At 36.5% G+C, this 27058-nt stretch overlaps 1 protein-coding gene across 1 annotated transcript; it reads left to right on the forward strand.

Annotated features, from left to right (window-relative positions):
* Positions 1-1502: 1502 nt before the first annotated feature.
* Positions 1503-6425, forward strand: LOC107824386 (protein DCL, chloroplastic). Its single transcript, XM_075226203.1, has 3 exons — positions 1503-2302; positions 3310-3424; positions 5917-6425. Exons 1-3 carry the CDS (start codon positions 1890-1892, stop codon positions 6091-6093), a joined length of 705 nt encoding a protein of 234 aa, XP_075082304.1. The 5' UTR covers positions 1503-1889; the 3' UTR covers positions 6094-6425.
* The last annotated feature ends 20633 nt before the right edge of the window (positions 6426-27058 follow it).

Below are 27058 nucleotides of genomic sequence, written 5' to 3' on the forward strand. Positions count from 1 at the left end.
TGTGATGTGGATGGATTTCACCTGTACTGCTCCCGCTTTCAACAGTCCAAACTTGCCTTTGCTGTAATGGCAAAGGCTTATGTTTTATTAAATTCAATGAAGACTCTTTTTTATTGTTAAATGCTTGTCTTTTTCTGCTTCTCTTTTCTATCATGTTGTGTGCACACATGTGGCATGAGTTAGCTGGGCTAGACCTCTTTATGTTGATTACTTGCTTGTATATTTTTAATGATGCCAAAAGGGGAAAGATAAATTGAAGCAGGGGGATCTGAGTAAGGGGGAAGCATAGAGTCAGGGGGAACTTGTGAAGTTCCTAGTACTTTATCTGGTTTATTGTGCTCTGCAAATGGTTGTCAATTTTTAAAGTTTGTCATCATCAAAAAGGGGAAAATTGACGGGTTTAAAGTATCTTAGAATTATGTTTTGATGATCTAATAAACTTATTGTTAAGAACTAGATAAAGGACCTAATGTACACTTGGTATATATCTCTATCAACGGACTCAAGCTAACGTGTGCTGTATGACTTCAGATAGAAAGGAACCAACTCAGGGACCTGATCCCTTGGAGCTTCCCTGACAGTAGTACAAAGTCAACTCTACAGCTGGAAAGTGACTGCTTGCACTGTACATGCTACAGTACAGAAACAGTGCAGCAGTCACTTCCCATTGGAAAGGGCTTTTTACCAACCTAGTGTTTACATCATCCAAGTGATGTCATCCAAAGGATATTAACAAGAAGCATTACAATAAAACATCACTTGAACACTTTGTGAATTGATTCAAGTACTCCAGATCTGACAATCAAGTATTGAAGTCACAAGTGCATCAAGAACAAAGTACAACACTACTACGGACCAGTTTCTACAACAAGTCTTTTGTATGTCCTTAGTTGAGTTGTAACTTTGTATTTGTTCTTCATTGTAATTCCTACTTTGCTTATTTAGAAACTTTAATTAGGAACCTTGAAAAACCATAAACCCTTAGTGTTTGTGTCATGACTAGAGTTAGTCATGAGTTGAAATCTTTGTAATAGGTGTATTGCAAAGTGGCTTGTAATAGGTATATTGCAAGTTAGTGATGGATTAAGAGTTTAATTTTTAGGTTGCAATAGGTTGTAATCTAAAGATTGCTCAATAGTGAAGTTGAAATTCTACCAGTGTAGGTCATGGTTTTTTATCCCCTTGAACATGGATTTTCCACGTAAAAATCTCTCGTGTCATTTACTTACTGGTTCATTAGCTATTTCTGTGGGAACTGGTATAGGACCGAGTCTCTATACAGTTTGGTGGACTCATACATTCTATCAGATACTGGTAAATAAAATCATTTAATTATCAAAAAAAAAATAATAAACAATTTATTTTGAATATAAAGTTTAATCTTACCTTACTGTATTTTTTTCTAAGAATATTTCCATGTCGTATAACGGAGTGGTTTTTCAAACTCAACTGTAGAACCCAAAATTTGGATAAGAGTACTCATAGCTAACAAATTGAAAAGTAGCTTTGAGTATACGAGTCGAATTAGGATCCACTCAACAAGTCTTAAACTCATTTTGGCATGTCACATTTTGTTCCAAACAAAATTTAGACCCACCCGATTCTAACACCCGATATCCGAATATCCAGAACACGGCCCGCCCAATTAAAGCGCTAAAGCCGTAAGCTTGCTGTTTTACACTTATCTTCTTCTTCGGCGAATGGTAAAGCAGTAGCAACTCGAGCTCTGCGCAATACTTTGCCACGAGAAGATAATCTCCTTCGCCCTGACTTTTCACCCACTTCTGAAGTATATCCAATTCTTTAACCTGTTGCTAAAATGTTGAATACTTAAGTAAAACAATAAACTCCAAAAAGGCCTTTTTTAAATTTCATACAAGGAAAAACAAATGGCTTCAATTTGCACTTCAAATCACCCAAATTTTCACTTCCTATGCAGAAACAACCCTAATTCAAACCCTAACCCTAGTTCAATCTCTCATCATCACCTACTACTAGCTCCGTCTTCTCTCTCTTTCTCCCGTTTGCGGTTGTGCCATTGCGCGGCGGTGAAGACCGGTTCTGAAAGCGGTGGGGTTCGGAGCGATAACGCGGAGCTGTTGCGGAAGCCGGTGATTTCGACGGGGTTGGAGTCGTCGTCGTCGTCAGCCGGCGAGGAGTTGGTAAAGGAGGAGGAGGAGTCTGATGATGACGTTGAGAAGAAGAGTGGAGATGAACAAAATTGGGTCGATTGGGAGGACCAGATTTTGGAGGATACTGTGCCGCTTGTTGGTTTTGTTAGAATGATTCTTCATTCTGGAAAGTAAGGCTCTCAGTTTTACTTACCTTTTGCAGAATTTGCTAATGTTAGAATCGTTTGTGATTCATAATATGCTTTGCCTGAGAGAGAGAGAGAGAGAGAGAGAGAGAGAGAGAGAGAGAGAGAGAGAGAGAGAGAGAGAGAGAGAGAGAGAGAGAGAGAGAGAGAGAGAGAGAGAGAGAGAGAGAGAGAGAGAGAGAGAGAGAGAGAGAGAGAGAGAGAGAGAGAGAGAGAGAGAGAGAGAGAGAGAGAGAGAGAGAGAGAGAGAGAGAGAGAGAGAGAGAGAGAGAGAGAGAGAGAGAGAGAGAGAGAGAGAGAGAGAGAGAGAGAGAGAGAGAGAGAGAGAGAGAGAGAGAGAGAGAGAGAGAGAGAGAGAGAGAGAGAGTAGTTGTTTTTTTAGCATCCTCTTTGTTTAGTAACTATAAAAAAAAATTTATTGGAAAGCAACTACTTTCTTATAGCAATAGAAGTAGTCAAAGCAGCAGATACTGCCTTATCTAGAAGCCTGGTCAGTTTATTCCCTTATGAGTTAAAGCTCCATTTCCATAAAGAAAGAAAGCATTTGGTGAATGTTTACATCTGGTTGATGAATGGTGTCATGGATGAAGTGAGCCTTTGAACTGCTTAATCAAGTCACCACTTTGTTTTGTTGTTATCACAGAAACCAAGAAAAAAAAACATCTTGGGTAGTGGATTACGATTGGTCGTTCTAATTAAGGTTAAGTTGGTCGTCAATCTGTTTTCGCCCCCCCTTCCTTTATTTTGAACGGAGTTGTTTCTGGAGTTGTTGGCAGAGATTAGAGATAAGATAGTTATTAAAAGATGCATGTTTTACAAAATTGTACTTACCTCAGTGATATGTCCGGTATGCCAATGAAATATGAAATATTGCAGAGCCATAGTTTTCAACCTCCAGACCCTATATATTCATCTATTCTTACAATTAGGTGATTGTTCAACCCCCAACTCAACGTTGATATCATTTCATCTGTTCAATCTACAACTTGCAGATATGCAGTTGGCGATAGGTTAAGTCCTGATCATCAGAGAACTATTCTACAAAGGTTACTTCCATATCATCCCGAATGTGAAGAGAAGATTGGCTCTGGAGTTGATTACATTACTGTATGACATCCTCCTCTTTGCTTCATTTACGTATCCACCTGCATAATTATTTCAGATAGCATCTCTCTTCTCATTTAGGTCTGTTTTTTGGTGTACTTACTTTCTCAATGAGTATAGCTAATGATCTTTTGTATACTCTCTAATATTTGCTTCTTGTGCGGAAATGCTCATATGTTGTGTGGCATGCATTCTTCCTGAAGATATTTTAAGCTTTTATAAGCAATCTAGTGATACTTTTGATGCATGAAACTTCATATTGAAATGTACTGTAAAAGCTTCTTTTTTTTATTATAAAGTAAGTTGCTTCATTGAAAGGCATCAAGCAGATGCAGTGATTACAAAAATAGAGATGCTAGCTCCATTACAAGATGTTATGATAGGATCTGGGAGCTAGCCAATAACCAAAAAATATACCTTAAAGAGGCTAGTCTAGAGTGAGGGAACTCAACAAATCTAAAAAGACAGTAGAACTTTTAAATAGGACTGTTTGGCCAAACAAAAAAGACTAAGCAGACATCTGGCCTTCAGCAAGTGGATTGGAGTTGAGACTCCATCAAAACATCTGAGGTTTCTTTCAGTCCATAGGCTGTACTGTAAAATCTTTTTCTTATTTGGCCCTTGGTTGATATCTCTCTCTCTCCATGCACAAATGCCGCTTCTTGACAGAATGACTCGATAACTTCACTTCATGCCCTTGAAATTAGTGTGGCAATCTCGACAGGAGATAAAATGATTGTACAAAAAAAAGGAGATAAAATGATTCTTATTTTGAGGTGAAGAACTGAGAAATGATTTCCTATCTTAATAGCTTTATTAAACACTGTTCATAACTTGGTAAAATGTTGTACCAAATATTTCAGGTTGTATTGCAAACATTATATGTTGCCCTTAAGTAGAACTTTCTGTGTGATATGGCTAACCCACAATTACCATCTGAAACTTGTTAATCTGCTAGCCATGAACTTCATTTACTTCTTGAGTTTGTTCATACTCATGGAATATTGTAGCTTAATTTAGGTTTATGGAAGGTCAGCACTGCTGTTTTCTTGATTGAATGATAATTGAGCTCCACTAAACTGCCTTTTAGGACTATTACTGTACTCTGTTTTATCATTTGAGGTTAAGGGGGACCTAGAGTGAACCATATTTCTATACTTACACAGGCAGAGAATGATGTCAGGGTATTTAGAAGGTAGCAAAAATAGCAGGAAAAACTAATCCGCCAATAGGAATGGACATCTATCCTCTTCCTAGGGATGAAGCAGTATCAAATTCAATCCATAGGTGGATAGTCCCCAACTATTGTATGGTATGAGGTGCCTGTGATATCTTTGATGGTGCTGAAAGGGATGGTTCCGTTGTGAGCAAATGGATCTACAGATAGTGAACAAAAACACTGAGGGAAGTAAACACAGGGAAATTGTGGAGTCTCAATGGCAATAATATTTCAGGGAAATCCAATGTAAAGTGATCATGGTGAAGGATGTTCAAGGAGATTACGCACTGAGGAAGAGTTTTCCTTTATGGAGAGAGGGCAAGAGCCCATACTTGGAGCACGAATTCATATGCAAGATGCCCAGTTGGATCACTAATTCGTAGATGGCCAACCTCTTGAAAGGATCTCCTTCGACAGGAGAATAAATACCATTGTAGCTAGGCTTTGTTCTCTTGAATAGGTAGGCTCAGTGACGTCCCCAAACCATTAGACTTCCAGAGAAGAGGAGTCCGGTCGCCATTAAAACCCTTCTCGGAAACCGAGGAAATATCCAATCCAATTCTGATACTGGGTAGGATTCACCAGCGCTAGTCCAGTGAAGACAGAAACATGAGAAGCAACAGTGATGTATCTCACTAGTAAACACGATATGGGATAGTGGATTGGGCTTCATTTTGAGAAATGGTTTGTGAATCAAATTATGCAGATGACTAATGGGATTTTTAAACTTATCATTGTAGCTGGAAATAAATAATGAATCTGATTTAGAGTATAATAAACTGAGGAAATTTGGGATTTTTTTGGAATATCTTGGTGACCACAATAAGAAGGCAAAAGCATTATCAATGCGTGGTGAAAAAAGTTGATCAGAGGAAAGCAGCAAAAAGAGCAAGATAGACTTGGACAGACCAAATACAAAATAGGGAAGAGAAGGCCAGCAAATTATTTGTTAGTTATGGAAAACAAGATATTAGCTATAAGGTTTTACAGTGTTCATAAAGGTTCTAGTGAAGAGTCGGTAGTGGGAATTACCTAATTTTCGGAAGCACATGTCAGTAACATGTAATCCCTTTGTTTTAGGATAAGTGCTCATGGACCTAAATTGTGCTATTAGGTTTGAGAAAATAATTATGAATTATTTGCTTGCTATTTGCAGTAATTAAATTGTGCTATTAGGTTTCTACAATTTTAAGTACGCATGTGTCAGAGAGAGTGCGTGAATGATTCTCGTATGCAACTTTCTTAACATTGTATATCACTTGGTTTTTCTTGACAGGTAGGGTACCATCCTGATTTTGAAAGCTCAAGGTGTTTATTTATTGTTCGGAAGGATGGTGAATTGATTGACTTCTCATACTGGAAATGCATAAAGGGGTTAATCAGAAAAAACTATCCACTCTACGCTGACAGCTTTATTCTCAGGCATTTTCGGAGGCGTAGACATAATGACTGAATGTATCATTTTGAACTCGTAACTACCCTGAATTTCATGCAACGGAAATTCTTTTACTTTTGCCGAGCACATTATGCTGAAGTGTCAATCAAAGAGTTGAAGGTTATAAGTTGGTGTTTATTGGAAGCTTACTGGAATATACACTCCATAGAATTGCCCTCCAACTACTTTATCTACAATTCTACACTCTGAAGAATTTAAAGTTACTCAGTGATCAACAATGTATTCAAGTTAGTGTAAGTTTCTTTAGATAGCCAGGTCTCTTACTGTTTCAAAAGAAGCATTTATCACATCATAATTGTTGAAGTAAAAGGTTGCATTTCCAGCCTTCAGTATTGTGTCCTTTTCTTTATTCTGTTTCTCTTCTTTTTCTCCAATCTCCATTCTCTTCCCTTGATTTCTTTGTTTTATTTTGTGGTTGGAGATTCCCTGTTTTATACTTTTCCGTATTTTGGGACTATTGCTGATTTCTCAGGTGTTGCGGACTTGCGGTTGATTGGTAAATTCAAGTCTAATAAAGAAAATTTGCCTTCTCAATATTTCTAAGAAAAAATTGCAGTTCAGACTGTGATGGCTTTTAGGATTTAAGAGGAGTGCCTGTGTTTTCTATAAGCTAAAGGAGCTCCAGTGTAGATTTCGTGTCATGTTATTTACTACTTTCTGGAAATGAAAGCATTAGTAACATCCGTATGGACCTGAGCTCCAGAATACAACAAATTGGAAATCTTTGAAAAATCTGCTATGGCATATACATGAGATGGTTCTATACTGAGTTCTGCAACAAAGTCAAGTCATCAATTAGAATTTATAGATCAGTCGATCAACAAATGACTTACTACTAGTAGTAAATTATGGATGCGATGATAACTATCATTCCGTACCAGGGGTCTCAAAACTATGCCCTCCTTGCTCGTCTAGAAACTTTGGTAGGAATAAAGTAATTCCGGATAGCACTTTGGGCGTGATCTACAACCACAACAACAAACCCAGTATAATCTTACAAGTCTGAGGAGAGTAGTATGTATGCAGATTTTACTCTTACCTCGAGAAGGTAGAGAGGTTGGTTTCAATAGACTGTCGGCTCAAGAAAAGGCGAAAAAAGTAATAGTAACAAGCAATAACACCAACAAGTAAGAAAACCAAAGCGAAAGAAATATCAAATAGTCATAAAAATCTAAGAATGCAGGTGCAATCTAATGGTTAATAATGCGGGCGAAAATATGAAGGATTAGAATTTTAGTCACATAAACACAAAAAAGCAATAGGTGATTTCTTCGCAATTTGTGTTAATTTTAGTATATAGACTATAGAATTACCTAAACCTGGAAGTATAATTATATGGTACGTACATGACTACATATACTGATGCGAGATATCAAATATATATGAAATAATCAAGGTGCGTAAGCATGGGCGACCCAACGAATTTTGTGGCCTAAAGCCAAACTTTATGAGGGCCTTAGCGTTTTTTTATAAACAATTTTTTTTATATATTTGAAGTATATTTTTCTGCTTTTTTAAGATGCAAAATTATTAATAATTTTCTTTTAATCAATTTCTCGTAATAAGCATTTAACCTCTCTTAAGATATTGTTGATTTTAGGTAAGATTTTATCAATTTTAATCTTAAAAAACTTCTTTTCGCTGAAGCAACGGTAACATGAGTTATTAATATTATTCTATAAGCAATATAATCATTTGGAAAAGAATCAAATCTTTTTATTTGATTGAGTATATCAATTAAACTGTTATCTTCTAATTGTGCTATTTTCCTTTATACTTTTAATTCAGAAAATAAATCTAAACCATCAATATCGGATTGCTTAGTATGCTTTAAGGAACATTCAAGATTAAGGCAATATTTTTTTAAATTTTCATCATCTAATGATCTCAGTTTTTTTACTGCTAAATAGAAAAAGCAAAAATATATTTATATGTTTCGAATTGTTCAAATCTATCTTGAAGTGAAAAAATAACCCTGTCTACTATGTATAAAAACTAATCAACTCTAGAAGACTCCTCGAGAGATTTTGAGATTTTATTATCAACATTCTCATCAAATTGTTTCTTCCTATATATCACACGTTTCTTACGAAATTTGGGTTCGATGTTCATTTCAAATGCAATTTCCTTGGCAGAAATCATAGCAGTTGCAAATCCTTCCTCTCTATATTTGTTAAAGAAATAAATTAATATTTTCATTTTACCGAACTTTATTTAAACTTATATAGCCTATTAGGTCATATAGGATTACACTGAATTTTTTGTTGTTGTTGTTGTTCTTGTTGTTATTGTTGTTATTATTGTTGTTTGAGATATAGTCTATTAGGTATAACAAAAAATAGGACCCCTACAAATATGGGGCCTAAAGCAGTTGCTTTACCTGCTTTAAGGAAAGGCCGACCCTGTGCGCAAGTTTGTTTGAATATCATCGTTATAAAATTAACAGAAAAGGGTCAAAATTGTCCTCGAACTATTGAAAATAGCTCAAATATACTCTCAGTTTGTTTTTGGTATTAAATTTGTCCTCGTCGTCTAAAAATCGGACCATTATTGCCTTAAAAACTAATGGCTGCCACATCAGCTTTTGGACATATTTAAATATTACGGAAAAAGGGTCAAAATTGCCCTCGAACTATCGAAAATAGCTCAATTATATCCTCCGTTTGTGTTTGGTACAAAATATGTCCTTGACGTCTAAAAATTGGACCATTACTGCCCTAAAAACTAACGGTCGTCACATGAGCTCATGTGAACAACAAAAGTCTATCTCCAACAGACGAAGGCCATCTTGACAAAAGCCCCCACGGATAAAATTTCTTTCTCCATTTTCATTCGTTGACTCATCTAAGTGTTGCTCCTTCTAAATAATTAAAGCTACACCAATCTTATTATGAGAAATTTAGTTGGGCTAGTCTTAAGATTCACAAATCTGTAAAAAAAATTTAATATACTATACAAGAAATAAAATACCAACTTTTATCACTTAAAATCAGAAATCTTATCACAAAAATGGTAGAGAACAACAAAAGCTGCATATTGCAGTACTCCCATGGCTAGCTATCCAAGTTCATAGCTCAAAAAGGTCACAAATTAATTACAAAGATATATCCTTTTAAAAACAACTCTCATAAAAAAACTCGAAAACCATTAGAATGAGATCATCCTCTAAAATACTATACCCTTCCACTTCCAGTCTTCATCAACACAAAAGAAAAGAAGACCGACCGCAAATAAGACGTAGACCCAAAACCTCATAAAAAGATACACTTTTTAGACACCACCTAATCCTTCCCCTCCTCACTGGCCTAGCTAGCAGACCACCTGAAGTGCTTCACTACGCCTTCACAGAAAATGCAGCAGACCCTCGCAGAAAATGAGTTCTTGCGGGTGGAGAAGGTTTTTTTTTTTGGTCATGTTGTACTGGCATGTCAATATGATTATAATATTTGAATAGGTCCAAAAGTTTATGTGGCAGCCGTTAGATTTTAGGGCAAGGACATATTTGGTACCAAACACAAACGGAAGATATAATTGAGCTATTTTCGATAGTTTGAGGATTATTTTGACCATTTTTCCGTAATATTTAAGTATGTCCAAAAGCTGATGTGACAGCCGTTAGTCTTTAGGGCAATAATGGTCCAATTTTTAGACGGCGAGAACAAATTTAGTACCAAAAACAAACGGAAGGTATATTTGAGTTATTTTTGATAGTTCAAGGATAATTTTGACCCTTTTTCGTAAAATTAAATAAATAATTAAATGAAGCCATTCTAGCTACTCTTTTATGCTATGTAGATTTACGTTTTATCCCCTTTAAGATTTACACCTTTGCCTTGTATTAATTTGACATTATCAGTTCTCACATAAAAAGTGGGTGTTGCATGAGTGACCACTATTCTTGCCGGTGCTAGAAAGGACATGTTGGATTCAGACACGTAGTTGGTTCTTATGTGACTTCTTAGGCACTTGAGCACTAAAGTTAAAGATATTTTTGTTTATTAATCACTTATTATGTCATTTTAGTTTGCGTAATTCAACTGTCTCTCACATTATCTAGAACTAGAAGGGGTTCAATTTTCACACTAGCAGTATAAACTATTTTTAGGTATCACTGTAGATTCATTATTTTTAACAGGTTATTTCTCCTCTTTTTTAAAGTTATCTATACGTGTTTAATATCGAAAATTATCTGCAATTAATTTTAGATAATTTGATTAAAATTTGTCAAAACACTATTCGTGTATAAAAACAAATCCTATCTAGAGTAAGCTGTTTGCTCCCAAAGAAAGCAGGATAAATCTAAGGACTTGTGACAACATAAACAGTTTCCTTGAGAAGGAAATTACACTTGGCACTATAGGAGGCAATATAAATTGATCCTCTGTTTTTAGTGTGATTTTGAATGTGTCTAGCTAAAATAATGGCAAAAGGAGTTTACTAGAAACAATTTTGATAGGGTTTTGACAAAATTTTCTTTCAATCAAAAAAATAAAAATAAAAAAAAAAATAGAGGAATTTGACTCTTTTACGGCAAATACTTTTTGATAGGGTTTTGACAAATGGCTTTATCTATAGGAGACTCTGGAGAGGATATTATTTAATTTGATTGAATAGAATTATTATTTTTTTATTTTTTTTGGTTTGACAAAAGTAGAAAACAAGGAAGAGACGCGATTCAAGGTCAAATCAACTGCATTTCTATTTCGCACTCTTAATTAGTGATTTTTTTTAATCTTTGTCACACCCCTTAATAAAATATTAACTCCTAGAAATAAATAAGTATTTTAACTAAATTACCCTTAATTAAAATTTGCATATTGCTAACTTGACACATTGAGATATGTAAATAAGAAAAAATTTAAAAAACTAAAATTAATTCAGTCTTGATTATGTAAAAAGAACACTTATTTTAAACCAAAATAAAAAGATTAAAATGTCACTTATTATGTACCGAGGGGAGTACTATATAGAATAGGTAAATTTTTTGAAGTTGGGCAAATCAAGATGTTTTTAACTCTCACACGAACACACTCATACACACGCATAAGTGGAGACAGGGTTTTCGATAAGGGTTCAAAAAGAAAAAGTTAAAAAATTAAAAGAAATTGTGGCCAATAGAAATTGAACTAGTGAACTCACAAAGGTTTTGAACCCTCTTGATCACTAAGCTATACTTTTGGGCTATGTCAAGGGGATTCAAACTATAATATATAAAGGTACAAAATAAATTTTACCTTGTACGTATACTGTAATTTTTAGGTGAAGGGTGTTCGGGTGAACCCCTTCTGCCCCCTCTAAATCCGTCCGCCCCCATACGCACACTCTTTCCATCTCTCTCGAAGAGAAACAAAGGGGAAGATCAATATTATCCAAACAAAATAGACGGTAAATTATATGTTCGGTATAGTTTTATGCAACAAACACAAAAAGAAGAATTAACTTAAATAGTCGTCTATCCAACTGTTTAAACTAGAAATAGTCAATAAATATATAATATATGTATAATACATGTATAATCATGTATATTCAATGTATAATTTATATATACCGAGTAGAAAAATTAAATAGTGAATCTTGTCGACTATTTGTATAAAGATTATTAAATTCGTCAATGTAACAGTAGCTTAAACCTCAGTTAAGCTTCAATGGTGATGAGAACTGGACTTCTACGCCATGGGAGGTTACAGTGAAGAGAATGAAAAAGGAGAGAGAGCGAAGTTTCTAGAATTTCATTTCTCTAAAAATAAAATCTAAGTGGAGAGTCCACTATATACAAAATGAGAATGTTAAGAAAAATGAAGTCCACTAACTAAAGCTACTATAATTGTCATTTAACTAACTACTGACCACTCCACTAACTGACAGCTAACACTAACAACTCTGCTCCAATAACTAGGCTAGTGACTAAGCTAAGCTAAGTGAATAATTAATCTTAACATCTCCCCTCCCCCAAGTTGGAGGTGTGGTGAACACACCCAACTTACCTAATGTAGCACTGTGCTTGATCCTAGTCAAGGCTTTAGTCAAAACATCTGCAAGCTGATTGTCTGTTCGGATGTGGTGGAGAGAAATTAGGCCTGTTTGTAATTGATCACGCGCAAAATGGCAATCCACTTCTATATGCTTGGTCCTTTCATGAAATACTGGATTCTTTGCAATGTGCAGTGCAGACTGACTGTCACAGAATACTGAGATAGGCAAGGAAAAAGGAATAATCGGTTCTTCAAATAGTCTGCTCAACCATACTAGTTCCCCTACTACTTTCCTCAGAGCTCTATACTCTGCTTCTACAGAGGATAAAGATATAGTCTCTTGTTTCTTAGATTTTCAGCTGATAGGACTGTTGCCCAGTAGCACTAAATAACCTGTAATGGACCTCCTAAAATCCGGGAAGGCTGCCCAATCAGAATCATAATAGACTTTAACTGTGTGATCTCCATCCTTTGACATGAAAATTCCCAAAGTAGGGTCATTTCTCATATATCTGAGCGGATGAAATGCTGCTTTCAGATGAGGTTCTCTAGGTTCCTGCATAAACTGGCTCAAGTGTTGGACACTATATGCAATGTCCAATCTGGTGTTAGTTAGAAAATTCAATTTACCTACTAGCTTTCTATAATAGGTAGGATCCTGTAAGATTGTGCCTTCTCTAGCCTTCAGCTTTATAGTGGGATCCAAGGGTGAAGAACAAGGCTTGTAATCCAAATAATTGTATTCTTTTAACAGGTCTAGCACAAACTTCCTTTGAGATATAATGACCCCATCATCTTTATACATAATCTCCAATCCCAGGAAGTAGTGCAGCTGCCCCAGGTCTTTGATCTTGAATTGTTCATGTAGAAATGCTTTGAGTTGTGCAATTTCCTGTTGGTCAGTTCTAGTGAGTAGTACATCCTCCACATATACTGCAACATATACTGAGGATTCTCCATTTCTTTTATAGAAAAGTGAGTAGTCATACATGGAATGTATATAACCCTTTGAACACAATGCCTCAGTCAACTTTGCATACCATTGTCAACTAGCTTGTTTCAAGCCATAAAGAGATTTGTTCAGTTTACAAATCAATCCTGGTTTATCCACAACAAGCCCAGGTGGTACCTGCATATACACCTCCTTATTGAGGTCTCCATAGAGGAAAGCATTGCTCACATCTAACTGAGATATAAACCAACCTTTCTTAACTGCTATAGCTATCAAAGCTCTCACTGTTGTCATCTTTACCACTAGTGAGAATATTTCTGTATAATCAATTCCCGTCTGCTGAGTGTAGCCTTTAACAACCTGCCTGGCTTTGAACCTTTCAATGCTGCCATCTGCTTTGTGGTTCACCTTGTAGACCCATTTTCAGCCTATTGCTTGCTTCCCAGGTGGCAGAGTTACTAGGTCCCAAGTGTAATTGGAATATAGTGCTTCAAATTCCTATGTCATTGCTGCTTGCCATGCAGGATCAATGGCTTCCTCCTCATATGATGATGGTTCCCTGTCATGACAAACATTTCTCACAAGAATCTAACTGTTAGAGGTTAGTAGATTAGAGGCAATGTGGTGATTCATAGAGAATAAGGCATTTAGGGTAACATGATTTTTTTTAAGGTGAGGAAGGGAATGTACATAATCTTGCAAATAGATAGGTGTTTTATGAGTTCTTTGAGATTGCCTCAGTTGGACAGGTTCTGCATGGGTCTGTTCAGTGTAACAATGTTGTGGTGAATCAGGTAATGAAGAAAAGGGTACTGTAAAAGGTGATGGGGAAGCTACATGTATAGGTGACATAGGATTGGATGTGCTATCAAGACTCCTTTGATCATTGAAATCTTCAGACAGTTGTGTAATATTTGTACTATTAGAGGGTTGTTCACATAGAGACTCAATGAAAGGAATTGAATGAGGGACAGATGACTGAGGAGATTTGTTCATGTTGACTGCAAAAGGAAAGATGGACTCATTGAAGACTACATCTGTGGAGATATGAATCTTTCTAGTGGCTAGACTCAAGACTTTGTACCACTTTGTGTTGAAAGGATAGCCAATAAACACATGTGGTGTTGTTCTAGGTTCAAACTTGTCCATGTGTAGTATTGGTACAGTAGGGTAGCATAAGTAACCAAAAATCTTTAGGTGAGAATACTTTGGATTTCTTTTATACAATAGTTCATATGGAGTTTGGTTGTTAGTTGAAGTAGAAGTCAATATGTTTATAATGTATGTGGCACAAAGAACACATTCACCCCAGTATCTTAAGGGCAATTTGGATTGGAAGAGAAGTGCTTTGACTGTTTCAAGGAGATATTTATGTTTTTTTTTTCACTACACCATTCTGTTGTGGTGTGTAGGGACAGGTTCTTTGATGGATGATGCCTTTAGATTGAAACAACATACTTTCTTCTGTGTTAGTGAACTCTAATCCATTGTCTGACCTTATGGATTTGATAGTTACACCAAATTGGTTTTTTACTAGATTTATAAATCCTTTGAGTGTTTGAAGGGCATTACTTTTGCTGGATAAAAGGTGAGTCCATTTAGATCTACTAAAATCATCCGCCATAGTTATAAAGTATTTGTATCTATCATGTATAGGGACATGATATGGACCCCACAAATCAAAATGTAGAAGTTCAAAAATTCTGTTGGTTGTACTGGTTTTATGAGGGAATGGGAGTCTTTCTTGTCTAGCCATTAGGCAAATGGTGCAGTTGAAGGGTTGTTTGGGAGAGAAGTTGACAGGAATAGTAGTAATGTTTCTCAATTTGGTAAAGGGGACATGTCAAAGTCTGTTATGCCACAATACATCCATATTGCCTTTAGTACAGAAATGAGAAAATATACTAGGAACCTTAGAAGATGGACTTGTAAAGGAAAGTTGTTCTTCAGTATTTCCACATGGATTATTTGCAACTGGATAAGAGGAAACACACTTATTGCCATGCAATGACCTATTTACAGTAGAATGAGAGGGACAATGTGTGTTACAAGTGCAACAAGTAGAAGTTGTGGACAAGACATTAGTGGTCTTTACTGCAGGGCTTGCACTGTTGCTCTTCAAGCAGCTTGGGCACAGGATGTACAGCCCATCTTTGACTGTACCAATCACCAGAGGCCTATTCATTGAAGGGGCCTGCAGTATGCAATAGTATTTGATAAAAGCAACAAGACAATTAAGATGAGAGGCCAAAGAGTGAACAGAGATCAGATTGTATCTAAGAGAGGGGACAAACATCACTTTGTCTAGGGTGATCTTAGGAGTGAGCATCACACTACCAATTTCTGTCACCTTTACCTTGTAGCCATTTGGAAGTACAACTAATAAAGTATAGGATATGGTTATTATCTTGGTTAATAGGGATTTGTTAAAGGTCATGTTATTTGATGCCCCTGAATCTATAATCCATGAGTCAGCTTTGTTTTTGAAACATTCACATGATAGTTTACCAAAATCAATAGAGGAAGTACAAGCTATAATACCTGCAAAGTTTGTTGCTCCTGATGTAATATTAGTACTAGTTGTGCAGTCTCTTCCTCCTCCTGATTGAAATTATTGTAGTAGACTCACCAACTGGTTGTATTCCTCTTGAGTGAGACTCACATTTTGAGTATTATCATGAGCTGCATGTTTCTCAATTTCAGCAGGTTGTGTATCAGTGGTTGCTACATATGCATTAGCCACTGCTCTATTTCCTCTATTGAACCTATTATTCTGGTTATTATTGGAATTGTGATTGTAGTTGAAACCTTGTCTAGGATTTTGATTGAAGTTAGAGGTCTGATTGTGATTTGTATTTAGATTCTGATTCTGACTGAAACTTTGAGGATATCCATGAAGCTTATAACATTTCTCCTTGGTATGCCCTGGTCTCTTACAGTAATCACAAAAAGGTATGTTTCTGTTGTTGTGATTGTTGCTGGGAGAATAGTTTGTCTTGAATAAACCAGGTCTATTTGTGCTAGCATTTAAAGCTGATGACTCTAGAGCGAAATGATTATTTGTCTTGATTTCTCTCTGCCTTTCCTCTTGAATTAGAATTGAAAAGGATTGGGCAATTGTAGGAAGAGGATTCATCATGAGTATACTGCCTCTATAACGACCCGACTTATCGTTTTAAGAATAACGCCTCATTCAGTGACTAAAAGTCTCGAGAGGTTTTGCAATATCTATTATGACCCGCGTGTGTGGTCGAGTTTGGTTTTCGGAAGATTCGAAATTTAATTTAAAGAAAAATTCTCATTTTGAAGCTTAAATGGAAAGAGTTGACCGGGGAGTTGACTTTTGAGCAAACGACCCCGGAATAAAATTTTAATGATGGAAATAGCTTCGTATGATGATCTCGGACTTAGGTGTATGTTCGGATTTGGATTTGAAAGTCCGTAGGACAATTCGACACATTTTGGCGAAAGTTGAAAAATATAAGATTTTGAAAAAATCCGACCGAAGGGTAAAATTTTGATAACAAGGTCGAATTTCATTTTTGGAAATGGGAATAGCTCCCTTACGTCAATTATGACTTGTGTGCAAAATTTGAAGTCATTCTGGATTGATTTGATACGTTTCGGCGCAAAATATAGAAGTTGGAGGATTTGAAAACTGATAATTCGATTTGATGCATGATTCGTAATTTCGGCGTTGTTTGATATGGTTTGAAGCCTCGACTAAGTTCGTATTGTATTTTGGGACATGTTGGTATAATTGGTTGAGGTCCCGAGGGCCTCGGGTGAATTTCGAAAGGTTAACGGAGCAATTCGGACTTAGAAGAAGCTGCTGGAAAATGGCAACAGCTGTTGGATTCGCACCTGCGAACTTTTAGGCGGAGGTGCGACCTCACAGAAGCGAGGATTTCGTCGCAGAAGCGAGCTGGGCAGAGCTGGAGGAAGGTCGCACATGCGGACAGTCTTCCGCACCTGCGCAATCACAGGTACGATGGTTGCTACGCAGAAGCGACGAGGCAGCACAGAAGCAGAAATGATGCGCACCTGCGATCAGCGCAGAAGCGAAAATGGCTTCGCAGGTGCGAGCTTGTGGCTGGGCAGTGATCATCGCAGATGCGCATCTTGGCTCGCAAAAGCGAGGCCACAGATGCGGTAAATCATTCCGCAGGTGCGAAACTGGATAGAATGTTAAGGACCAAAAATGGTCATTTCGCCATTTTTCGATTTAGATTTTGGAGCTCGGTTTTTGGGCGATTTTGGAGTTCTTCAAGATTTTGACTTGGGTAAGTGTTCTATATCCTAAAGTGATTATATTTCATGAATCTATGATTATATTCATCGTTTAGTTCGGATTTAAATGGAGAAAATAAAGATTTTTGTAAAAATCTTCCAAAAACGAAAATTTAAGATTTGGAAGTCGAGTTGTTATTGGAATTCAATAAAATTGGTATGGTTGAACTCGTATCGAAATGGGTATTCGAATTTCGTGAAAATTATATCGGGTTCCGAGAGGCGGGTCCCACGTTGACTTTTGTTGACTTTTTGGAATAAATTTTTAAGTCGATGTATTATTATCCAGAATTGTTTCCGATAAATTTTAATGAAGTTATACAATTAATTTGGATAGATTTGAACTTTCTGGAGGTCAATTCAAGCAAGAAGGCGATTTTGGAATATCGGCATAACATCAAAGAGGTAAGTGTCTTGCTTAACCTCGAGTGGGGGAATTACCCCTTAGTCATTGAGTCTTATGTGCCATTTGTAAAATGTGAAAAAGCCGTGTACGCGAGGTAACGAGTACGTACTCGGGCTTATATGTGAAAAATTTATTGAAGTAAAGTCTTAGGCATTATTGCGTAGTAAATTAGAAAATTGTATAAAATTATTAAATCATCTGTTGCCATGCCTAAATCCTTATTGTTGAATTTGTTTTTATAAGATAATTTAATGTGATTGTTACTAGAAATATTTATGAAATTTCGTGAGTATTGTTGGTTTAATATTTCTTGGAAATTAATTCCAATATGAATCTTCTTATGCAAATAATTAATTTAAGCGAGTTTAAGCATAATTATTAATATAATTATCTAAATTTGCATTAATGAAAGTTTTACTTTATGCTGAGTAATTTCTATCTCTATTAATTGTTTTTGGGTGTTATATACATTGTGTGGAGCCTTGGGCTATTTGTTGTGAAATTAATTGATTTTGTTATATCTTTGGAATTTGGTTGTGGATATTGGGCAAATTGTGATATGAATTGATTTTTATTATATTGTCGTGTTAATTTCCCGTGTAAATTGTTGTGTTGTGTGATCTACCATTTTGGGGAGATAAGGATGGCATTTCACCATTGATATTATGTGGGTATAAGGGTGGTAATAGGAGTGATAAGGGTGGCTATTGATATTGTCTGGGCGGAGCGATAAGGGTGGCAATAGGAGTGATACGGGTGGCAATAGGAGCGATAAGGGTGGTTATTGTCAGGGACGATATGTGATGATGTGGGATTGTGGTGTTAGATGATTTTTATGCGATGTTGTGATTTTTTTTGTGTTTATTTGTATGCCTTGTGCAATTGGTCTTGTTGATAGTAAATTGATAACAATCTGTTTTATGTTAAAATTGAGAACCTGTGGCTATTGTCAGGCGGATTATAAATTGAAATATGGGCACGAGATGCCGTGAGTAAATAATGATAATAATTGGCACGTGAATTTTCCGTGCAGTTGTGATGTGAAATATGGGCACGAGGTGCTGTGATGAAATGGTAATGATATTTGGCACGTGAATTGTCCGTGCAGTTGTGAGATGAAATGAGGGCAGAAGGTGCCGAAAAAATATGATGATTTAATTATGGGCTCTAGGTGCCGTTAAAATATGAAAATGGGTTGAGACCCGCATTTACGAAAAATATAAAAATGGGCTGAGACCCGTATTTTTATGATTATGAAATGAGGTGTCACATGGTGACTTTTTAATTGAAAGAATTGTATTCAAAATATTCATTTGAAAGGATTTTTACTTAGAAAGTATTATATAAAAGAATTGTATTTGAAAGATACTTATTTGAGGAAATTATATTTGAAAAGATTTATTGAAAGAATTATATTCAAAATATTTATTTGGAAAGATTTTTACTTAGAAAGTATTATATGAAAGAAATGTATTTGAAAGATATTTATTTGAGGAATTATATTTGGAAAATAATTATTTGAGAAAATTATATTTGAAAGAGAGTTATCTGGAAGAATTATATGTGAAAAATATTTATTTGAAGGACTTGATTTAATTGGGTGTAATTGTACATATTAATTGTTGAGCGATATTAATGTGGTATTGTTGTTGTCTGCTGGTTGTTCCATGTTGTCATATTGTTATTTGTTTTCTATTATTTTGTATATTATATTGCATAGGTTATTAGACTAGTGAGTGTCTTGACTGTACCTCGTCTCTACTCCATTGAGGTTAGTTTTGATACTTACTGGGTACCGACCGTGGCGTACTCATACTACACTTCTGCACATTTTTGTGCAGAGCCAGGTATTGAAGATATCGGATTTGAGCAGAGTTAAAGCGCGATCATAAGGATTCAAGGTAGAGCTGCTTGGCCGTCATAGTCCCTTGGAGTCTTTTCATTTCATTGTACTGTTAATTTGTAATCAAACAGTATTGTATATTCGGTTCTCGTGATCATTCCATGTATTCAGTTAGAGTTCGTGACTCAGTACTACCAGTCTTGGGAGGTTGTGTATTGTAATTATTTTCGCTGTTAGATTTTAATTCAAAAAAAATGGCTTCAAAATGTAACAGAAATCGGCTTACCTAGTCTTAGAGACTAGGTGCCATCACGACGCCAGTGGTGAGAATTTGGGTCGTGACAAGTTGGTATCAAAGCTCTAGGTTCATAGGTTCTACGAGTCACAAACGAGTCTAGTAGAATCTTGCGGATCGGTACGGAGACGTCTGTACTTATCTTCGAGAGGCTATAGAACTGCTAGGAAATTTCCATTTCTTTCATTCCTGTTGTGCGGAATTTGTTGAATTTAGAATTTGAGCCATTATATCTCTATTCTCTCACAGATGATGAGGAGACGTGCTACCGGGTTAGCTGAGCGGGCATCCGCTCATACTGCTAGGGCTGCAAGAGGTTGGGGCCGAGATAGAGTCTGAGGTAGAGGTCGAGGAAGGGCACATGCTACGACTAGAGCACCTGTCAGAACAACAGTTGAGGAGCCACTAGTAGGTCCAGTTGGGGGACAGGTACCAGAAGCACCTGTTGCTACTCCCGGACTTCAGGAGACCTTAGCACAGTTCCTGAGTATGTTTGGTACATTAACTCAGGCGAGATTGATCTCTGTTGCACTAAATATTTCGCAGATACGGGGAGTAGCTCAGACTCCTACCACAATTCCAGAGCAGCAGGTTCATGTTGGTCAGGTTTCGGGTGTAGTACCGGTACAACCTGTTATTCCGGTTCGGCCTGAGGTCAGGCTAGAGGCATCAGAAGAAGAACAAAAGAGACTTAAAAGTTTAAGAGGTATAGTCCACCGACTTTCAGTGGCACAGCTACATAAGATGCCCAAGAATTTCTAGAAAATTGTTACCGTATTCTCCACACCATGGGCATTGTGGAAGTGAGCGGAGTTTCCTTTACTACATTTCAACTGTCAGGCACAGCGTATCGGTGGTGGCAAATCTATGAAGAAGGTAGACCAGCCGATGCCACACCACCAACTTGGGCTCAATTTTCGAAAATATTCTTGAAAGAGTTTGTTCCCTAGACTCTCAGAGATGCATGGTGCACAGAGTTTGAATGGTTGCGTCAGGGCACTATGACAGTGTCAGAATATGCTATCAGGTTCAGTGAGTTAGCCCGTCATGCACCGATCTTAGTTCTGACAATCAGAGAACATGTCCGAACATTTATTGAGGGGCTCGATTATGATATTAAAATATGTATGGCTCGAGAATTGAAAACTGATACTCCATTTCAACAAGTAGTGGAGATTGCAAGAAAGATTGAGGGTGTTTTAGGCGAGGAAAGGGAGTCTAAGGAGGCCAAAAGGTCTCGAAGATCTGGAGGGTTCAGTGGATTTTACTCTTCAGCTAGAACCCATTATAGCGGAGGCTCGAGCAGTCGGTCAGCTCAGTCCGACATCAGATTACTCGGAGTGCTCCAGTTTATAGTGACCACCGACACGAGATTCTTACAGTGGTTATTCCAGTTATCCGGCACAGACGCAGTACGAGCAGCCGCGACCTCAGAGGGGTTGTTATGAGTGTGGTGATACTAGGAATATCATGAGAGATTGTCCTAAACTTGGGAGGGGTAGATTTCATCTGAACACTCCAGCCACAAGCTTTATTCCAGTTGATACTCCACGTGCACAGTCAGCTAGAGGTGGAGGACAGGCGGGTAGTGGGCGCCTAAGAGGTGGAGGCCTGACCCGTTGATATAATCACTATGATTTGGCTGGGGCCAATACACCAGATGGTGTCGTTACAGGTGATTCCTGATTTTATTATAAAAGAATATTTTTCTTAATTTGATTCGGTTCTGAATATTGAGGTGAGTCCTCCTATTATGCTCCACTTATGGTGAGCTTCGTAAATTTGTGACCCACTTATATGTTTATCCCTGTTGGGAGATTTAAAGATGTGAGCCCGTGTCTGTTATTTTATTTCTGTACACCATTGAGGGTTATAAGTCTAAAAATAATTTTTATTATTCATTACAGTGGGTTTAATGTGTGTTGGAATAATTGATTCTAATTTTTGTGAATTATATTCCCTACCGATATTGAAAAGAAGAAAGAAAGAAAATTAAAAATTTCAGTTGGCGCAATGTGCAAAATACTTGTGATTCGGAGTTGAGGACGAGATCCTCACATTTTAGACATGATATGAAATATTTAAATCGGGCTGCAAGCCGCGATGGAAGTTATGTTAGGACGAGGTCCTTGTGGTGAAATATTTATGAGTTTAAAAAAAAATTCCCTTTGTGAAATTTAATTGTACAATAGTATTAATAGGGAGTCATGCCTGTTAGGCTTATTTGATAATTCTTGTATATTTTTCTGTGCATATTCAGCCATTTTGGTGCTGTAAATATTGAGTTTTAACCTATGAGATGAGTGCCTATGTGGCGTTAAATGTGACTCATTAATCGAAGTAAGCAATCATGAGATCTTCATGCCTCACATTCTGTTGTAAGTGTTGTGAAAATTCGGAATGAGGTGGTGGTTAATATGAGATTAATTGATGATGCTGGAATTAATTATGAGCAGTTTTTAAGACCAGATATGTGATGATGAGCATACATATGATGTGCTTCATGTCCTGATATCATTATGATAATGCAGTGTTTATAACTCTGAGATTATGTTATTGATATATACATTATGGATGTGTTGTTAGTTATTTTGGTGTTACTCTGGCAGTGGATAGGCCCAATTACAGGGGAGACTCTGCCGAATTTTCTGAAAAAATAGGGAGTTAGTAAAATTTGAAGGATTGAGAATTGCTAAGGAAGAGATAAATGTGTTATGTGTTTGAAGGCGAATGATCCTAAGCGGGGGAAGAATGTAACACCCCAGAAATATTTTTGAAGTATTTCAACACTATCAAGAAATTGTGCGTAGGCACGAGTGGCTATAGCCAGTTGAGACTAATATCGTGTGTTGTTGTGAAAATTAGACCTTTTGAAATGTTTGGAGAGTAAGAAATTTGATCTTAAGGCTTACAAATATGGATAAAAGAAATAAACTCAAATGAGATGATGTTGTCACGCTTATCTCAAATGCGGTAGCGTGGAATCAACCGTGAGTATATGTGTAAAAGTAAAACCATCAATTTGGTAACCTCAGAATAATTCTTAGAACGTACGAGGACGAACGTTTGTTTAAGAGGTGGAGAATGTAACGACCCGACTTGTCGTTTTAAAAATTACGCCTCGTTCAGTGACTTAAAGTTTCGAGAAGCTTCGCAATATGTATTATGACCCGCGTGTGTGGTCGAGTTTGGTTTTTGGAAGATTCGGAATTTAATTTAAAGAAAACTTCTCATTTTGAAGCTTAAATGGAAAGAGTTGACAGGGGAGTTGATTTTTAAGCAAACGACCCCGGAATAAAATTTTGGTGATGGAAATAGCTTCGTATGATGATCTCGGACTTAAGCGTATGTTCGGATTTGGATTTGGAAGTACGTAGGACAATTCGACACTTTTTGGCGAAAGTTGGAAAATATAAGATTTTAAAAAAATCCGACCGAAGGGTGAAATTTTGATAACGAGGTCGAATTTCAATTTCGGAAATGGGAATAGCTCCCTTACATCAATTATGACTTGTGTGCAAAATTTGAAGTCATTCCGGATTGATTTGATACGTTTCGACGCAAAATATAGAAGTTGGAAGATTTGAAAACTTATAATTCGATTCGATGCGCGATTCGTAATTTCGGCGTTGTTTGATATGGTTTGAAGCTTCGACTAAGTTCGTATTGTATTTTGGGACATGTTGGTATAATTGGTTGAGGTGTCGGGGGCCTCGGGTGAATTTCGAAAGGTTAACGGAGCAATTCGGACTTGAAAGAAGCTATTGGAAAATGGCAACAGCTGTTGGATTCGCACCTGCGAAATTTTGGGTGCAGGTGCGACCTCACAGAAGTGAGGATTTCGTCGCAGAAGCGAGCTGGGCAGAGCTGGATGAAGGTCTCACATGCGGACATTCTTCCGCACCTGTGCAATCGCAAGTGCGATGGTTGCTACGCAGAAGCGACGAGGCAGCGCAAAATCAGAAATGCTGCGCACTTGCGATCAGCGCAGAAGCGGAAATGGCTCCGCAGGTGCGAGCTTATGGCTGGGCAGTGATCATCGCAGATGCGCATCTTGGCTCACAAAAGCGAGGCCGCAGATGCGAAAAATCAGTCCGCAGATGCGAAACTTGGCAGAATGTTAAGGACCAAAAATGGTCATTTCGCCATTTTTCGATTTAGATTTTGGAGCTCGATTTTTGGGCGATTTTGGAGGAGTTTTTCAAGACTTTGACTTGGATAAGTGTTCTATATCCTAAAGTGATTATATTTTATGAATCTATGATTATATTCATCGTTTAGTTCGGATTTAAATGAAGGAAATAAAGATTTTTGTAAAAATCTTCCAAAAACGAATATTTATGATTTGGAAGTCGAGTTGTTATTGGAATTCAATAAAATTGGTATGGTTGAACTCGTATCAAAATGGGTGTTCGGATTTCGTAAAAATTATGTCGGGTTCCGAGATGCGGGTCCCGCGTTGACTTTTGTTGACATTTTGGAATAAATTTTTAAGTCGACGTATTATTATCCGAAATTATTTACGATGAATTTTAATGAAGTTATACAATTAATTTGGATAGATTTGAACTATCCGGAGGTCAATTCAAGCAAGAAGGTATTTTGAAATATCGGCATAACATCAAAGAGGTAAGTTTCTTGCTTAACCTCGAGTGGGGGAATTACCCCTTAGGCATTGAGTCTTATGTGCCATTTGTGAAATATGAAAAAGCCGTGTACGCGAGGTGACGAGTACGTACTCGGGCTTATACGTGCAAAATTCATTGAAATAAAGTCTTTAGCATTATTGCGTAGTAAATTAGAAAATTATGAAAAATTATTAAATCATTTGTTTGCCATGCCTAAATCCTTATTGTTGAAAATTTTTTTATATAATAATTTGATGTGATTGTTACTAGAAATATTTATGAAATTTTGTGAGTATTGTTGGTTTAATATTTCTTGGAAATTAATTCCAATATGAATTTTCTTATGCAAATAATTAATTTAAGCGAGCTTAAGAATAAGTGTTAATATAATTATCTAAATTTGTATTAATGAAGGTTTTGTTTTATGCTGACTAATTTATATCTCTATTAATTATTTTTGGGTGTTATATACATTGTGTGGAGCCTTGGGCTATTTGTTGTGAAACTAATTGATTTTGTTATATCTTTAAAATTTGGTTGTGGCCATTGGGCAAATTGTGATATGAATTGATTTTTATTATATTGTCGTGTTAATTTTCCTTGTAAATTATTGTGTTGTGTGAGTTACTATTTTGGGGAGATAAGGGTGGCATTTCACCGTTGATATTATGTTGATATAAGGGTGGCAATAGGAGCGATAAGGGTAGCTATTGATATTGTCTGGGCGGAGCGATAAGGGTGGCTATAGGAGTGATAAAGGTGGCAATAGGAGCGATAAGGGTGGCTATTGTCGGAGATGATATGTGATGATGTGGGATTGTGGTGTAGATGATTTTTATGCGATGTTGTGATTTTTTTTGTGTTTATTTATATGCCTTGTGCAATTGGTCTTGTTGATAGTAAATTGATAACAATCTGTTTTATGTTGAAATTGAGAACCTGTGACTATTGCCAGGCGGATTATAAATTAAAATGTGGGCACGAGATGTCGTGAGTAAATAATGATGATAATTGGCACGTGAATTGTCCGTGCAGTTGTGATATGAAATATGGGCACGAGGTCCTGTGATAAAATGGTAATGATATTTGGCACGTGAATTGTCCGTCCAGTTGTGAGATTAAATGAGGGCACGAGGTGCTGGAAAACTATGATGATTTAATTATGGGCATAAGGTGCCGTGAAAATATGAAAATAGGCCGAGACCCGCGTTTACGAAAAATATGAAAATGGGCTGAGACCCGTATTTTTATGATTATGAAATGAGGTGTCACATGGTGACTTTTTAGTTGAAAGAATTGTATTCAAAATATTCATTTGAAAGGATTTTTACTTAGAAAGTATTATATAAAAGAATTGTATTTGAAAGATACTTATTTGAGGAAATTATATTTGAAAAGATTTATTCAAAGAATTATATTCAAAATATTTATTTGTAAGGATTTTTACTTAGAAAGTATTATATGAAAGAATTGTATTTGAAAGATATTTATTTGAGGAATTATATTTGGAAAATAATTATTTGAGAAAATTATATTTGAAAGAGAGCTATCTGGAAGAATTATATGTGAAAAATATTTATTTGAAGGACTTGATTTAATTGGGTGTAATTGTACATATTAATTGTTGAGCGATATTAATGGTATTCTTGTTGTCTGTTGTGCATATCATTGGTTGTTCCATGTTGTTCTATTATTATTTATTTCCTATTATTTTGTATATTATATTGCACAGGTTATTAGACCAGTGAGTGTCTTGACTGTACCTCGTCTCTACTCCATTGAGGTTAGTCTTGATACTTACTGGGTATCGACCGTGGCGTACTCATACTACACTTCTGCACATTTTTGTGCAGAGCCAGGTATTGAAGATATCGGACTTGAGCAGAGTTAAAGCGCGATCATAAGCAGTCCCTTGGAGTCTTTTTATTTCATTGTACTGTTAGTTTGTAATCAAACAATATTGTATATTCGGTCCTCGTGATCATTCCATGTATTCAGTTAGAGTTCATGATTCAGTACTACCAGTCTTGGGAGGTTGTGTATTGTAATTATTTCCGCTGTTAGATTTTAATTCAAAAAAAATGGCTTTAAAATGTAATAGAAATCGGCTTACCTAGTCTTAGAGACTAGGTGCCATCACGACGCCTGTGGTGGGATTTTGGGTCGTGACAGCCTCGAACTACAGTGTATGTCTCATTCAATCCCATGAGAAACTGTATCAACTTCCTATCGTGCTCAGCTTTGTGCATGCTTTCCTTAGCTCCACATGTACAATTACAAGTGCAATGAAATTTGACAATCAAAGTATTGAGTTCCTCCCATAGCTTCTTCATTTTAGTGTAGTAACCAGTGATATCAAGGGCTCCTTGGGATAGATCATTGATTTTCTTTTGGATTAGGTAGAGTTTTGTTCCATTTGTTTGATCATATCGATCTTCAAGTTCTTTCCACAATTCAAATGCATCTGTCACATATTCAACACTATATGCAATCTCCTTAGTTAAAGAGTTTAGAATCTATGAGGTAACCATGTCATCGCATTTTTCCCATAGTCGAAATTTCGATGAGTCTGGATC

This window comes from Nicotiana tabacum, chromosome 12, assembly GCF_000715075.1.
Source record: "Nicotiana tabacum cultivar K326 chromosome 12, ASM71507v2, whole genome shotgun sequence".
NCBI classification, from domain to species: Eukaryota; Viridiplantae; Streptophyta; class Magnoliopsida; order Solanales; family Solanaceae; genus Nicotiana; species Nicotiana tabacum.